The 16,855-nt window shown below is 33.1% G+C and overlaps 2 protein-coding genes across 2 annotated transcripts; both read right to left on the bottom strand.

Annotated features, from left to right (window-relative positions):
• Nucleotides 1-111: 111 nt before the first annotated feature.
• On the bottom strand, nucleotides 112-3,040 carry LOC107893342 (glycerophosphocholine acyltransferase 1). Its single transcript, XM_016818295.2, has 8 exons — nucleotides 2,849-3,040; nucleotides 2,625-2,744; nucleotides 2,415-2,472; nucleotides 2,199-2,299; nucleotides 2,010-2,105; nucleotides 1,825-1,918; nucleotides 750-987; nucleotides 112-670 (listed from the first exon to the last, which is right to left on the bottom strand). Exons 1-8 carry the CDS (start codon nucleotides 2,936-2,938, stop codon nucleotides 304-306), a joined length of 1,164 nt encoding a protein of 387 aa, XP_016673784.1. The 5' UTR covers nucleotides 2,939-3,040; the 3' UTR covers nucleotides 112-303.
• Nucleotides 3,041-8,079: 5,039 nt separating this feature from the next.
• Nucleotides 8,080-8,852, bottom strand: LOC107894459 (uncharacterized). Its single transcript, XM_016819732.1, has 3 exons — nucleotides 8,473-8,852; nucleotides 8,297-8,403; nucleotides 8,080-8,204 (listed from the first exon to the last, which is right to left on the bottom strand). The coding sequence occupies exons 1-3, from the start codon at nucleotides 8,850-8,852 to the stop codon at nucleotides 8,080-8,082; spliced, it is 612 nt and encodes a 203-aa protein (XP_016675221.1).
• Nucleotides 8,853-16,855: the final 8,003 nt, after the last annotated feature.

Here is a 16,855-nt window from a genome sequence, read left to right as displayed (position 1 = left end):
TAAAAATATAATTACCCTTATTATTTAATAACAAATTGTATATATTTATAATATATAATATATTTATGTGATTTTTTTAATAATATATCAGACCCTTTTATAAGCCCCGAGTTTGACAAAACGGTTCTTACTATATTTACAATAGTTTTGTATTTAAATCTACAAGGGTTGAAGTTTTGAGTGTAAAAAGTTGATAAAATTATTACAGATTCACAATTAAAACTACATGTTAGGACTCTCATAAAAAAGCCAACCTGCAACACAAAACACACCCTATCCGTGTTTTGCCCAAGGTTTTTACAACTATTCAGACTGGTGGGTCACGGAAGATCCATTCGCCTGCATTGCGTTTTCGGTTAAATCCGAGTGCTGATCTTCTTGTTGGCACGGCACCTGATTCCCGGATTTCTTTTTCTCCTTCACTATCACTTGTCTCGGCATCACTTCCAACAGAAAGCTTCCTCCATTCCATACAGATGCAGAAACCTTGAGTATTTGGAAAATCGCATGGAATTCGTATGATAGGAAGATAGGGACTGTGAGTGCCATGGTCGCGACCGTAAAAACGGCTTGAAGTAAAATGTACATCAACAAACGGTTTTGATCCCCGAGCAACCCACTTAAACGCCACCATATGTTGTTTGCTTTCTGAGCTTTTTTAGAAAGTTCCCTATTAAAAAAAGAAATCATCTGAATGAAAATATTCATGGTGAACTGACATAGAGATAATATAGAAAGAGAGAGCAAACCTATAAGAAGTCATGACTTCGGGATCTCTTAGCAGCCTCTGGCGACGTAGCACGTTGACAATGAGGAAATAAAGAACTTGCCAAAGAGTATAAGCAGCTAAGGGAACCCCGAACAGCCAAGTCCATAAGTAAGATTTGTCTTCTACGTAAGGCCATGAAAATCTGTGAGGAGTACCTTCGGGATGCATGGCTTCAAAGGTTGCGGGATTCCACCATCGAATCGTGAAAAAAACAATCCCTGAAAGCAATCGAGAAACATTTGGACATATTATAAACAAATTTAAGCTTGGCCTCTCCTTCAAAAGAGCCTTGACCACTAACTTCTATTGGTGTTCTGCTGCAACACCAACCTGCCATATACCAAATTCCGGGAATTTATACTACTCGCATAGCCATCTAAGGTACAAAGTTTAAACAAGTCTCACAGGCAAGGAATAATAAGACAGTTACTCGGGTCTGTAGTTTCACAATCTAACATGAAACAAAACTCATGGAATGTCTTTCAAGCAGCTCCATTCTGTATGTGATTTTGTTTCAAAATGTCTTATGTTTACATTTGTAGAGGACAGTAGTCTTAGCAAATTATCAAACGAGGCCTAAGCAAACTACAACATTACAAAAAGCTGCTACATCCTTCACTCCTTGTTCAACAAAACATTACCAAAAATTTACCCACGGGGCATTTCTTTCAAATGGGAAAATTCGGGTACTTGACATCTTGTCTTTCTTAAACCTTCTTTGAAGGCCGGCATATTGATGCCATAGAGGCAGTTCCCTCTATTTAGAATCAGAAGATCAAATTTATACATAAAAATTGGAACTTTCCATTGAGATCATACATGAACACTATCAGATGGAAAGTTTAAGCAGCTTTTTATGAGCATGGTAAGTTTATATAACATGTCTGCAATCAGCCATAGCTAATGGTATCTTCCACATACAATGTCGAAGGCACAAGTTCAGAAATCAGAACATTTAACAGCCTTGAAATTCAGTTCACCCCTCCCCCTTCCCTTTTGAAAATATCGAAAATTGCTTTATAAAGATTGCAAGTGCAAATAAGGATCGAACATACCCGGCAAAAGATGTATAAGGACGCTTATAATTTTGTCCATGGAACTAAAAACCAAGCTACAACGCCAAACAATGAGCGCCCACGCTAGCGGTCCCTAAAGTAGCATCCAGAAAGAACAAACAAGTTAAAACAATTCATTCACCAATCGAGATATAAGTAAGAAACCGAGTACCCCAAATCTTTACCTCAGCAAATGAGAAACAAATCATGAAAAGCTTTTCATTCTTCGGATACAGAAGAAGGTCAACCAAGAAGATTGTGTTGGCATAATAGCAGAAATCCTAACATACACAGAAATGAATCTTTTTTCGATCAGTTTTCCATGCAATCTTACTAGAAAAAAGAAGATCAAACCGAACCGGCATAGAACTTACCAGAAGATAATAATGCCATTTCTTAAAACGGTAGTATATCCATCTAAGAGGAACAAAGGTGACATAGAACACACAATATACATAAGGAATATCTTGTGGTCCTGAATCAAAAAATCAAAATCAAAGACAGAACAAAGAACAAAAAGTAACTAATGGATTCAAGAGCCAATACTTTCAGTAATCAATTTTCAAGAATTCAAGGCCGAGTTAACTCACTTGCTCCCAATAGAAAGCAAAACCCTCCAAACCCAAGAACCCCCAAGAGATGAGTCACCTAAGAATCAAAAACCCATGAACAAAACAAGAAAAAACCCGAAAATTTATAACTTGAGATCCATGTTCTTAAATTATAAACATGAAACCCACAGTTTAAATACCTAAAATAAACATGAATGTAAAGTAAAAAAAAAAAGTTGAGAAGATTACCTTATTGATAAAGCGCTCATGTTCTTCAGCTTGTTTAGCGATCTTAACAGCTTGTTTCGACAACATTTCCTTCGTTTGAACCGCTTGTTTGGACAAAATCTCCTTCGTTTTCGCCACTTGCTGCATCAAAAAACAAGAACCCAAATCGATCAAATTAAATTAAAACAAATAAAAGCAAATGATAAAACACAAATTTTAATGAAAAAATGAGTGAACAATCATACCTCGGCTCGATCTTTGAACCTCCGGTTCACCGTCCCATATAAATCCCCATTCCCATTCATGTCATCCATGAATTCATCGCTGCTCGACATTTTTCTTCCCTTTTGTTTACCGTAAATCCAAGTCAAATTAAAGAACAAAAGAACTTAAAAGAAGGAAAGAGCGAAAGGCAGAGACAAAAGGTGGTAGCTTACCGCCTGATTATATATACATATAATTATAAATAAATAAATTGCTAAAGTGGACTCTAGTTTTTAATATTACTCATTTGTTAATTGAGATTACACTAAAATTACTAAAGTACGATATGGATTGAAATATAAAATAATTATGTAATAAATTTAAAAAATAACTAGTTATGTAATATTAATTTTATTTTTTTAGGTTTTATATGATAAATAAAAATACTTTTAAAATAAATGTTTTTTATTTAGTAAAAAATTAAATTTATATTAATTTCTCAATTGAGTAAAGGTCGATTAATAAGTTACATCAACTTGAACAAATTAATTAACATAAATTATAATTATTTGAAAATTATTATTTATAATTATATTTTTACTTGTAATTTTTTTAAAGATATGATTAATAATTTATTTTAAATTTTATAAAGTTAAAATGATATGTGAATTACATGTGACTTGCCAATAAGTTCAAGGTATATAATCATTTCCTAAGGTTGGATCTTATAAGCAGTGGAGGAGCCTGAAATTTATTTGTTGAGGGGAGGTCAGAATTAAATCTTATATCTTTACGATAATAAAAATATATATTATTAAAATAATAAATTTTAAAAATTTAAAATTAAATTTTTATTATTTTTAAAGAATTAAAATGTAATTTTATGATTACTAATTTAAAATATTATAAATTATAAAATGATAATACCTTGGGTTTCACTAAGCTCAGCCAATGCTTAAAAGAAATTTATAAATTTTTGGTTGATTCGGTTTATTATTTAGTAGTAATTATTTTTTATTTTATTATTTTTAAATTTAATTTAATTTAACTTAAAACCCATAGATACCTTACCTACTCTAAGTAAATGATTAATTAATTTTTCATTTTTTTTTCTAATTTCTAGGAGAAGACTCCTAATTACGTGTGTAATGTAATTGTTTCAACGGTGACATGGAGTTTTTGTTATTGAACGAATCGGTGAAAAGTGTCATGAAACCATTGGGTAAATGGTACATAACACCCACCTATCAATTGTAGAAAGTTCTAGGGAAGATAAATCTTGCCAGCTGTCGCACTCTGACTTAGCCTTATCTTTGCAAATAGTAAATGGCCGCGTGGATTAAACAATTTGCCCCCTTTTTTTTTTTCTCAATTTGATCTTTCCTGCGTGACTTATGGAGATTTTTAATTCGACAGACAAAACGTAATATAGTCCTCGATGTAGAGAAATATTCCCCTTCCCGCGCTTCCATGAGTATGGGCCCAACCGACTGCATTTAAAAACTTCGCGGTTAAGACTAAGATTTGATGTTATCTTCTTTTCTTTTATTCTAAATTCGAAGGTCACAGTTTCCAATCTTAGAGTTTTTTACTAAAATGAGTTTAAAATTTTTATTATATACCAAAATAAGTTGTCAGATAAATTATTTACGAAAATAAGTTGTTTTTTTCAGTCGCACCTGTTAGAAAGGCGCGACATAATATTTTAATAATATTTTTTTTAATATTATTATTATTATTATTATTATTAAAAATTCAGGTAAAAAACGGGTCACGCCTGACCCGTAGGCGCCACATGTGGCGCATGCTGCAGGGGCGCCACACCCTGCAGCCTTACCATGCACTGTCATTAACTCTTAACCCTCCCCAGTGTATTGTCATGTCAATATGGGGAGGGATGAAAGTAATTTGTATAAGAGAAAAATTGGGGACCATATAAGGTCCCCCCAAAATGTTTGTGCATCCATGAAGAATCAAAGAGTGAAAAAAAAAAGAGAAGAAGAAGAAAAAAGGTTAGTAATTTTTTATAATTATTTTAAAATTAAATTGTTAGTAATTTAGAATTATTTGATAAATTTTTGTGTTTGTAATTATTTTTAAATTAATTTATTAGTAATTTAAGATTATATATTCTAAATTATTTTGTTTAGTTTAATAATGTTAAATTTATTTTGTTAAATAGTTTGTTATAAATAATCTATTTTCGTAAATAATCTATCTGACAATCTATTTTCGTATATAATAAATTTTTTAAACCCATATTAGTAAAAAACCCGAATTTAGCAAAGAAAAAGAATTTTTTTTTAAAAAAAATTCTAATGAGATGATTATTGACTAATAGCAGAGATTGATTTTGAAGGAAAAAGACACGGGTTTTTTACCTATTTGGTATAAAAGAATTTATTATATACAAAACTAGATTGTCAGATAGATTATTTATGAAAATAGTTGTGCAATAAAATTATTTTTTAGTAGTGTATTAGTGTATTGTGATTTTTTTGATAATGTATTTTAAAAAAATGATTAGATTATATAAATTGTTAGTGTTTAGTGATTTTACTGTATTATGATTTTTTAGAAATATATTTTTTTAAGAAAATAATTTTATAGCTATTCTGTGTTAGTAATTAATGATTATAAGTTGTTAGTGTTTATAGTTTAGTGTTTTGTGAATTTTTAATGTAATTTTTATATAATGTAAATTTATATTATTATTTATTTATTTGATAATTTTTATTGATTGATTAAAATTTTGATTAAATTTGTTGTTATATAATTTTATAGGTTGTGTGAAAGAAACTACTTAGGTATGTTTCAATTTCAATTATTTTTAATTCATATGTTTTTTAATCTTTAGATAATTTATATTTATTTTTTATTGTATGTAAATGATGGGGAATTATGAGATATTTATCGTATTTTGTTTCTAAAATTTTGAAATAATTTATTTAAAATTTTGAAATAAATTAAATAAATTTAATTTTTTTAATTGCAGATTTGCGACAAATGGATTCATTGATCGATAATAATAATCACATATCAAGTAACATTAATGAGATGGTAATGAAATTTTTATTTGATAGTCACATTATTTGTTGAATGAAATTATATTGTATTAACTATTTCGTTAATATAATAATGTCAGGTCGAGTACCGCGTATTGAAGGGCCGTATTCATAGTGTAGGTTTCAGCCGGATGAACGCCTAATACCGTTCTTAGAGTTAGCCGGGTTTGGATCAGCAGCATTGATCTGGACTTTGGAGAGGGAGTAAGTTTTTCTAATATTAATTTTATTTTATTATTTTATCTCACTTGACCCACGTTAATATAAAAATGTTATGAACTGTGCAGTTCATTTGGATGCCATATTTTGTTCCTGAAGTTACAGCTGTTATTCCATCGTATGCTCAGGTCCACTCACACTTATGGTGCATTAGCGCACCTCTTATCCATTTTTAGATGGTGGAGTGGTATCATGGCGATCGGGTACTCCGACAGTTCGGTTGTATACAATATATCCCGACACAGCCAGTACGATTGGATGCATAGCTACATGACATGACTAGGAGGGGGAGGCATGGAACTGATTGGGGAGATTAGCATGAACAATATATTATGATGTGGAACAACCGGTTTAGTAGGGTACCTCAGATGGATCGTTGTTTGGATCTGCAGCCATCGCCATAGTACCTATAGTGGCACTATGAGAAGGGGAAACCATTTTTATTTGGTGGGCGGTCGATGGTAGTCCCCCCGCATACGACACGAATTGGGCAGCATTCACCACATCCGCATCATGCACCAGAGTCGGAGCCGGAGCCGGAACTACACTCCAGGAATAGTTCTTATCGTCTAGATTTGGAAAGCGATAACTATTTCTCGGGTTCTTCATCCCACGGATATCATTTAGGGTTTGATATCTTCAGCCCACCATCGTACTCCGCTCCTTCCGGCTCGTATCCACCACAGTATTCTGCTCCTTCCAGCTCGTATCAACCACCATACTCCGCTCCTTCTATCTCGTATCCACCACCGTACTCCACTCCTTCTAACTCGTATCCACCACCGTACTCCACTCCTTCTGGCTCGTATCCATCGACATTCTCTACTCCTCCCGGCTTGTATCCACCACCATACTCTACTCCTCCAGAGTCGTATCTACCTTCGTTCTCTACTCCCTCCAACTCGAGTTCATCATTGTATTTGATATGGATGAAGAGAACATTGATTGTCGAAATCGTCCGCAACGTGAACGTCGAACTCCACAAAGATATACCCCTAGAACGACACCATCAAACCATCAATTTTAAGGGGTTTTGTAATATAAATAACTTCATATTTATGTAATGAATTTTATTTGGCATTTTATTTATGAATTTAAGGGTGAATTTTGGAATTACTTGGTTAAAGTATATAATAAGAAAAAAAGAGTAGTATTAAAAAGTAATCAATTTTAAAATACTTAAAAATTAAAGAGACAAGACTTTTTCTTTCATTATGCAATGAACAACTTGTAATGAACAATATCTCAATTTCTATTCGATCGCGATGATTGTCCAGTGTGGTAGTTTCGGAGAGGGCATTTACTCTGATTATGACCTGCTACTCTGCATAATCCACACAGCTTCCCGTCGGATTTCTCTCTAATGTCTATTTTGTTACGAATTCTGGATGATTGCGGACGACCTTTCGGGTTCCTACGCAACCCTTTGTCTGGGATAAGCTCAAAGTTCATTCGAGGAACCTCCCAAGTAGATAAGTCAGGAAGCACGGGAAATTCATTCTCCCATACACGCAACGTGCGTTCAAGGGTGTACACTTCATCGATAAATTGATCTACATTAAGCGAGACTTTAGCACAAGCTGCCACGACATGTGCACAAGGATAATGAAGTGTCTGGAACCTCCTGCAATCGCAGCGTCTATTTCGGAGATCAACTCCATAGGACCTAGGTGGTATACCGGGTCGACGGCCGATGGTCTCTATAACGTGAAACGTTTCATTACGTCGTGAATATACTTCTACATTCATCGACCTTGCCATCCGACGGTTTGCAACCATTGCATCTCTAACATGTTCGACAAAAAGTGTCCTGGCTCCATCTGGTTGACTTGTTGCTGACCCATTCTTGGCATCAAGGTAGCCAACTTGTAGAATGTAACTGCGAATACAGATGAAATCGGAAGATGTCGCGTTTTGAACAATACAGCGTTGATCCCCTCAACCAAGTTTGTGGTCATTTGACTGTAACGAAAGCTCTTGTTAAAACTTTAAGCCCATTGCCATAGCTCCATGCTACCCAACCATTGTCGGAAAGATGTGTTCGTCTGACCTTCCATGTCACTCTCAAGTCGAGTCATCCTCTGCCGAAAAATGTGTGGTTCTAGCTTGTAAGCTGTGTATGTATTAAGAAGATATAAGTTAAGTTACAGTCTCGCCACAAAAAAAATGTATCTTATATATTGAAATGATAAGGTTATTCTTTACCCATTTTCACAAACTGTCTCTTCCAATCTGCATTCTTATAATCTCGATGAAAGTTAGCCGCAATGTGCCATATGTAGTAAACTGATCTCCATGGCGCACCAGAACGCCTAATGGTGGCAATTAATCATTTCCCTCTATCGGAGATGATGCAAATATTATCATTACTAATTACATACCTTCGCAGATTTGTAAGAAAGAATTCCCACGACTCCATGTTTTCTTTATCTACGATGGAAAATGCAATCGGTAGCATGTTCTTGTTCCCGTCTTGAGCAATCGCAATAAGTAAGATTTGTGTATATTTACCGTATAGCCATGTCCCATCTACTTGCACAAATGGCTTACAGTGGGGAAATGCACGCACACATGGATTAAATGTCCAAAACATCCGTTGGACTATTCTTTTACCAGATTGTTGTTGCTCATCCGGGCCATAATAAGGTCGTGTCTGTAACTCAATGACAGTCCCCGGTACGTTCTCCCTCATTGCTGCAATCCATCCCTGTAACTCATTGTACGATGCATCGAAATTTCCGTACAATTGCTCCATTGCCATCTGTTTAGCTATCCATGCCTCGGTATGATACTCGATACTGGAATCGTACCTATATTTCGGCAATTAATACTGAAACTTTAATGGTCAGCATGTTTTCAACCATTGGCATGATGCATGTACAAATAGTTTTCGAATCAAGTTTTCGATGATCTTCTGTCATTCGTGTTGAAGTACATGCGTGAGGCCCAACAAATTTTCGTATCTCCCACATCTGAGACTTCTGGATAAATACAGCTCGTATCCTCCAATTGCAGCCTTCTGCCGACTTCCAACACTCTCCAATATATAATGTCGGTTTAGACTTGACGACTTTGTAGTCCACTGATATATTCATATTATACCACTTAATGACAAATACGCACTCTTCCCTACTTTTGAATCTCTGGCCCACGAACAACTCCTGAAGATCAGAATATATGGCTATCTGGTGAGCAGGTAGTATCTCAAGGTACTCCGGGAACTCGGCTGCATGTGCCGCATCGGGGTCTATCCGAGACATGTGTACCCCAGGATTATTGTGTATCACAATACGACGGATCTAGTTCCCGACTAAAAACGCATTAATGTTTCCATTCTCGTTCACGCCTTCATCGTCAATATCACCTGGGACATCATCCACGTCGGGATCACTATTAATATCGACTTCATAATCAGAAGGATCACTACTTCAGTATACATCATCACCACCCACATCAATCTCGGGTGTAGCATTAAGATCAATGTCGATCCCATGTGTAGTTGATTGACTACCAACGTATGATGTCGGAACCACCATACACGGCTCTTGGGGTCCATCTTCTTCACCTAATGGAGTTGGATCTTCTATTGACTCCACAACAGCTAACTCAGTAAATAAGTGAATCGGTGCATTTTGGTTGCTATGGCAGTAAAGAACGACCGTTGTATCCACATCTTCATCGTCTACAAGTTCCATTTCGGTAAATTTTATGGGATCCATCGAAACTGGAAACTTGTAGAAAATTTTCGAGATCCTTCTCCCACAACGTCTATAAATTTTTTCACTAATTTTTTCCTTCATATCATCAAACGAGATATTTCTATTAAATCTCATTGCAACTTGTTTGCGGCATTTAAAAATACATCCGACGTTTGTTGTCAAAATTTCTCCATCAAAATAAACGCATACGAAAAATTTGTTCTCCATCTTCAATACTAGATCTGTTAAAAAAAGTTCAAAATTCTCAAAATTTTCAAAATTTTTGATGCAAAAATTTTCATCCAGAACCTAACAAACAAAATTATTTATCCAACAAAATAATATTAAATAATAAAATTTTTAACAAGTTTCTACATTCTATTTAAAAATAAATAAATTAAAGCACCTTATTTTTCTTCTTCTTCTTTTCCTTTCTTCCCTTCTTCTTTCTCTCTTTTTTCTTCTGCTAATTTTTTTTACTAATTTTTTTGCTCATGGTTTCTAGGGAGGGGGTATATATAGGGGAAATGGGTTGTGCCTAACGAGGAGGCACCACATGTTGCCCCTACCTGACAAGCGCGATATGTTGAGCCTGTCAGGTAAGCGCGACATGTCGTGCCTACTCAGGAGGCTCAACCATATTTTATCGTATTTTCGTATATAATAAAATTTTTTATACGAAATAAATAAAATACCCGTAAAACTACTAAACACTAACAATTTATATAACCAAATCATAAATTACTAATAAAATAGCTATAAAAATATTTTTTAAAAAATACATTATCAAAAAATCACAATACACTAATACATTACTAAAAAATAATTTTATTGCACAACCATTTTAGAAATTAATTTTATTGCACCAACATTTACAAATTTTATTGCCCTCAAACTCTAATACTATATAAACCTTTCACCATATCATCTTTTTCCATTCAATTTCGTCCGTCTTTTCTAATTTTTATTCTCAATCTCTTTTACTTTCGATTTTCCAGTCTCTAGACTTCTAAAAAATTCTAAATTATTTTCTTTACAGTTGCAAATTATTTATAACAAAATATTTAACAAAATAAATTTAACATTATTAAACTAAACAAAATAATTTAGAATATATAATCTTAAATTACTAATAAATTAATTTTAAAATAATTACAAACACAAAATTTTATCAAATAATTCTAAATTACTAACAATTTAATTTTAAAATAATTATAAAAATTACTAATTTTTTCTTCTTCTTTTTTCTTTTTCTCTCTTTGCTCCTGGAGTGTGATGGGACTGCAGGGTGTGGCGCCCCTGCAGCAGGGGCCACATATCGCGCCTACTGGTCAGGCACGACCCGTTTTTTACCCGATTTTTTTTTAAATATAATAATAATAATAAATATTAAAAATTATTATTATTAAAATATTATGTCCCGCCTCTCTGATAGGCGCGACTAAAAAAAACAACTTATTTTTGTAAATAATTAATCTGACAACCTATTTTGGTAGATAATAAAATTTTTAAACCCATATTAGTAAAAAAACCCCAATCTTGCTATTGAAAAGGGCTTTTCATGAATATCAATAAAAGGTATATATTCAATTTTTTGGGCTAATGAGATAAATACGTCATTTTTTAAAATTAATTAGGGATTTAAGTTTTTTTTAATTTAAGGAAATAAGTTGATTTTGGAGAGAGAAGCAAAAAACGTGTTCCGAATGAAGTATTTTCTCACTTTCAAATTTTTTTTGTTAGGTGTTGGAAATATGGAGAGAGAAATTTATTCATGTTTGTGATTGAGAGAGACATTGTGATAGTTTTAAGGCATATTTAAGTTTGATGATGTGATAGCGCTCGAAGACTCACGCATTTCATCTATCATGTGGGGATGTAGCACCCCCTACCCGTATTCTGAGCCTAGAATAGGGTACGAGGCATTACCAAACTTAATATGATCAATCATGTAAAAAAATCAGCCATAAATTTTTTTCTAAATTAAAAACTTTCATACATATGTTTAATGTCCCTTATATGGGCTTACGGGGCCCAAAACTTACATTCAGGGTGGTTCGGGACCAAACCATAAACATATAAAACTTTTGCAACACTTAGAAAATTTTTACACTTTAGAGAGTCACACGTTCGTGTTTTCAACCCCTGTAACTCTCTGTTTATAACTTCATCACCCTTGTCAGTCGTTCACTTCATATAAATAACAAGAAACGTGTATGGGCTTAAGTCTCATTCAATTTCTCATATATATACACAATTTCACGTCATGTAATCATACAACATATATCAGCCATATCTCTGTAATCTAAATATATTTTCATAACAACTTATCTTGATTTCAGACTATTTCATATTTAAGCTTAAATAACCAAAGTATTTGAAATATCATCTTTATGCAAATAGTACACATGAGGTATATAATTCTATAATTATGAATAAACACATTTATCAAACATTTTCCATATTCATATATCAATGTCTCATGTCTCCATATATCAATAACCGTCATTTTCATGAATTCCGAGTTCAATTTCATAATTATTTATCTCGTGTTCAATTTATTCCATATCGAAATTTTATTCATTAAAACATTTGAATTATCAATACATATGGGCAGTACATTCAAGATGAACAATTATACAATCACAAATGAATTCATTTATCAACCAAGTTCTATACTTGTATCTTATCAACTTGTACTTCCTTGTATCACATAATTCCATGTAACACTTACCAAACTTTGTCAAATTAGTGAATGTCTTACGGAATTGAGTACTTCGTTTTCTCGATGCCATAGTTCAACTATGGTCTTACACATATTCACATAATGATGCCATAGCCCAGCTATGGTCGTACACATATTCATATATCGATGCTATAGCCCAGCTATGGTCTTACACGAATCACATATCTCACTGATGCCATATCCCAGATATGGTCTTATACGGAAAGCACTTGTCACTTGTAGCCGAAGCTACCACTATTCACTGATCAGGTAGCCGGAGCTACCATTTTTCACTGATCAGGTAGCTGGAGCTACCACTTTTCACTGATCAGGTAGCCGGAGCTGCCACTTTTGACTGATCAGGTAGCCGGAGCTACCACTTTTCACTGATCACGTAGCAGAAGCTACCACTTTTCACTTGTCATTTGTCATTGATCAGATAAGTGTTTCACTTTCACTTTTCCTTGATCAGATAAGTGTAGCCGAAGCTATCACTTATCACTTGTTGCCATGATCCAACCATGGTCTTTTCCTTCAATTCATCTTGTCACTGAACTGAAATGCTCAATTTGATCATTTATTCAATTTTCATGCTTTTACATTATTCACGATTTTATCATCAATACATATGAAATAACACATCATGAAATTCATAAAATTAACAAATAATCACTAAAATTTAGCCATATAAACTCACAAGTTCAATTTTTGTATTGTAACGATAATCATAATTTCATAATAAATATACCAAATAAAACATTATATCATTTCTAATCCAACACTTATCGATTATAATCGGGCATGTGATCAATTTATACACGAGTCATTCATATATTTTTGTATATTTTCCTCCTCCTGCTCTCCATCCACATCCTTAGTATAAACAACACAATTGTAGTTAACATTATCCATAATTTTCACTATCTACTTATGTGAATATTCAAGCTGTCCATCTGTGTCATAGTCACTAAATTATTTTTATCTTGAGCTACAGAACTCTAAATTAAGATCCATAAATTTTTCCAGAAACTAGACTCATATGTATTCTTACCATAAAAATTTCTTAATTTTTGGTTGGGCCAATTAATACAGTTTATTCATTGAAATCTCCCCTATTCTACTGTCTGACAGTTCCGACCCTTCTTCACTAAAAATTAATTATCTTCTCGTAAAAGATTCTAATGATGTTCTAGTTTGTTTCTATTGAAAATAGACTCATTAAGGATTCTAAAAATATAAATTTAAGCCTCTAATTATTTTTATCCAATTTTTTATGATTTTCCAAATTCAGAACAGGGGAACCCGAAATCATTCTGACCTTGTCTCACAAAAGTTATTGTATCTCATGATTTACAATTCCATTGCTTACATAATTTCTTTTATAGGAAACTAGACTCAATAAGTTTTAATTTCATATTTTATTCATCCTCTAATTCTATTTTTAAAATTTTTGGTGATTTTTCAAAGTTAAACTACTGCTGCTGCCCAAAACAGTTTTAGTGCAAAATGTTAATTTCTATTTTACCCCAAATTTCACAATTCATACAATTCAGTCCTTGCTCAATTAACCCCTCAATTAAGATAATTTTCTCAATTAATATTTTTTCTAGACATTATAAGTTATTTCATAACTATTGAAATTCATAATTTCCACATAAAACTCTAACTTCAAACTCTTTTACAATTAGGTCTCAAACATTCACTTTCTATTCAATTCTTTCAATAAAATCAGAATATAAACAATTTAAAGCTCTAATTCCATGCCAAATCATCATATACTTCCAGCACTCATCCATAAAAACTTCAAAAATTAGACATGGAATCAAAAACTAATGAAATAGTAAGTTGGACCCAATTGTAAAAGTCCAAAAACATAAAAATTTCAAGGAGAAAGCAAGAATTAAACTTACATGAAGCTATAGTATGAAAACCACCTTGAACCCTCCTCCATGGCTGTTTTTCAGCTGATGAATATGAAGAGAAATGAAGAGAATTCTAGATATTCCAATTTAGTCCCATTTTTTTTAGCCAATTTTGTCAATTTTCCAATTTTGACCTTATTTCACCCATTTCCTAATTTTTCTCAGCTATTGCCGCCCAAAATATCTCATTTGGGCTTATTTTCACTTTAGGTCCTTCCTCATTTGACAATTGAGCTATTTAATTCTTTTGGCAACTTTTACACCCTTTTCAATTTAGTACTTTTTATTTAATTAACCACCCAAACGTCAAAATTTTCTGACTAAATTTTATTACTACCTCACCAACACTCCATAAATATTTCTAAAAATATTTATGGCTCGATTTATGAATTCGAGGTCTCGATACCTCATTCTCGACCCAATTTACCTAATTAATTCTTTTAAATCACCAAATTCACTAATTCAAAAATGCTTTTATATTCACATTTGACTCATAGGTATTAATTTATTAAATTTTCAACTCACCTGTCGGATTTAGTGATCGCAAATCTCTATTCCTGATACCAATGAAAATTAGGCTGTTACAGGGATGAAACTATTACCTTAGAAGATGTGACGTTGCAACTCGAGCTCTCAATTCATCGTGGTTATACGGTCACGAGTTGAAGTATAACTAAAGTTCCCAGTTGATAGTAGCTATGCAGTCATAAGTTCAAGTATAACTCGGGCTCCAGTTGACGATTATTATGCGATCACAGGTTCAAATTTCATGCCACTAGAAGATGGTGCTTTATAAACCTCATACATAAGTCATAATCATAGAGAGGAAAAAGGGTTTTCCAGTATAATTAACTTATTCTTTTTCTTCATTTCCATCTCCATCAAAGTAGTATCCTTAATCTCATTGTCCGAAACTTGTAACAGAGTTGGGAACAATAAGACTTTTAGAGGGAGTAACTGTGAAGGTGGAGAAAAAGTTGAAACTCAACTATGGACGACTGTGGTTTGTTGTTATTAATAAGTTTTTTAATCACAATAATCGTTGTCGCCTCGAGTCTCGTTTTAGTTTTTCTCCACTGCCACAATCACTCCCCCTAAAAGTCTTATTACCCCCAACTCTGTCATAGGTTATGGACATCTTCTAATGTAATGGTTTCATCCCTACACGGGAAATGAAATGTGTGGGTCTTTGAGCATCACCACATCACCATTAATTCAAACATACCTTAAAACTATCACAATGTCTCTCTCAAACACAAATACAAAATAATCTCTCTCCCTAAATTTTTGAGCACCTAAAAAAAAAACAACTTCGAGCTTGAAAATTTTTTCTAAGGGACATTGGGTGAGAGAGCTGATGGAGTATGAAAGCAAAACCCCCCTTTATATAGGCAATCGAGGGGGAAATTTTTAAAAAAAAATAAATTATGTGAGAGCGCATGACCGTCTAGGATTCTAGGGATGGGATGTTTGAAAATTATCTCGAGATTCCAGAATTCTAAATTCTTTTTGTGAGATTCTATGTTAGGGATAGGGTTGAAAATGTATAGGAAGAAAATGCTTCCTACAGAAGGCATTTTCAGTTGAGGTGGCAGCAAAGACATTGAAAGTGTGCATTGTTGGAGGCATTTTCTTCCCACATATTTTTACCCCCTGAACTCTAACCCTAAACTCGAGATTCTCAGGCTCGAGAATTCTGAATAAAATTTAAAAATCACATCCTAAATTTGAAAATCTCTTCTAACAAAAAGCGTTTTTTAAAAACTATTTAGACTTTTCAAGAAAATGCTTCTTGTTAGAAATATTTTTTAAACTTGTCATGGTCAATCTTTTTCAACATTTTGAAGTTATGTTTGATATCAGGGGTAGTATTTCCTATAAAATGAATGAATTTTGTTAATAGTTCCATCTTGACATTTTGAGCAAATTATTTTTATAATGAAATTTGCATAAGAAAAAGATTGTTTATGTTAAAAATTTGAATTTCAAAACCGATCTAACAAAGTAAATTAGTTCAAGTAAGTGTCATTTGAATTTAGATAAAGTTTACTCATTTTTCTATATAATCTTTTGGTTTTAAACATGTGAAACGAGTTCTTTTGTTGAAGATGAGTCGTTGAAGATGAGTACATGAATTAGAGTCATTATTTATTACGACGGTCAAATTTTTGACATTAAAATTGGTGTCGTTTTTGTATTAACCTAATCTACAGTTGACTTTTAACCAGAGCATAAAATTGCACGAGCTTTGGTAAAAAATTAGAAGGAAAGTGGCAACTTCAAGCCGAAGAAGAATTTCGAGCTTGAAATATAAATATCTAAAATCACTGGACCCCGTTAGATATGATATATTTGAGCTAATAGGTGACATGAAGGTCAAGGCGATGCTTGATTCGCATTGGTCTAGTGGAAATGTTAT

This window comes from Gossypium hirsutum, chromosome A13 (genome assembly GCF_007990345.1).
Source record: "Gossypium hirsutum isolate 1008001.06 chromosome A13, Gossypium_hirsutum_v2.1, whole genome shotgun sequence".
NCBI lineage: Eukaryota > Viridiplantae > Streptophyta > Magnoliopsida > Malvales > Malvaceae > Gossypium > Gossypium hirsutum.
The sequence above is the reverse complement of the archived record's forward strand: the minus strand, read 5'-3'. Positions and strand labels throughout refer to the sequence as shown.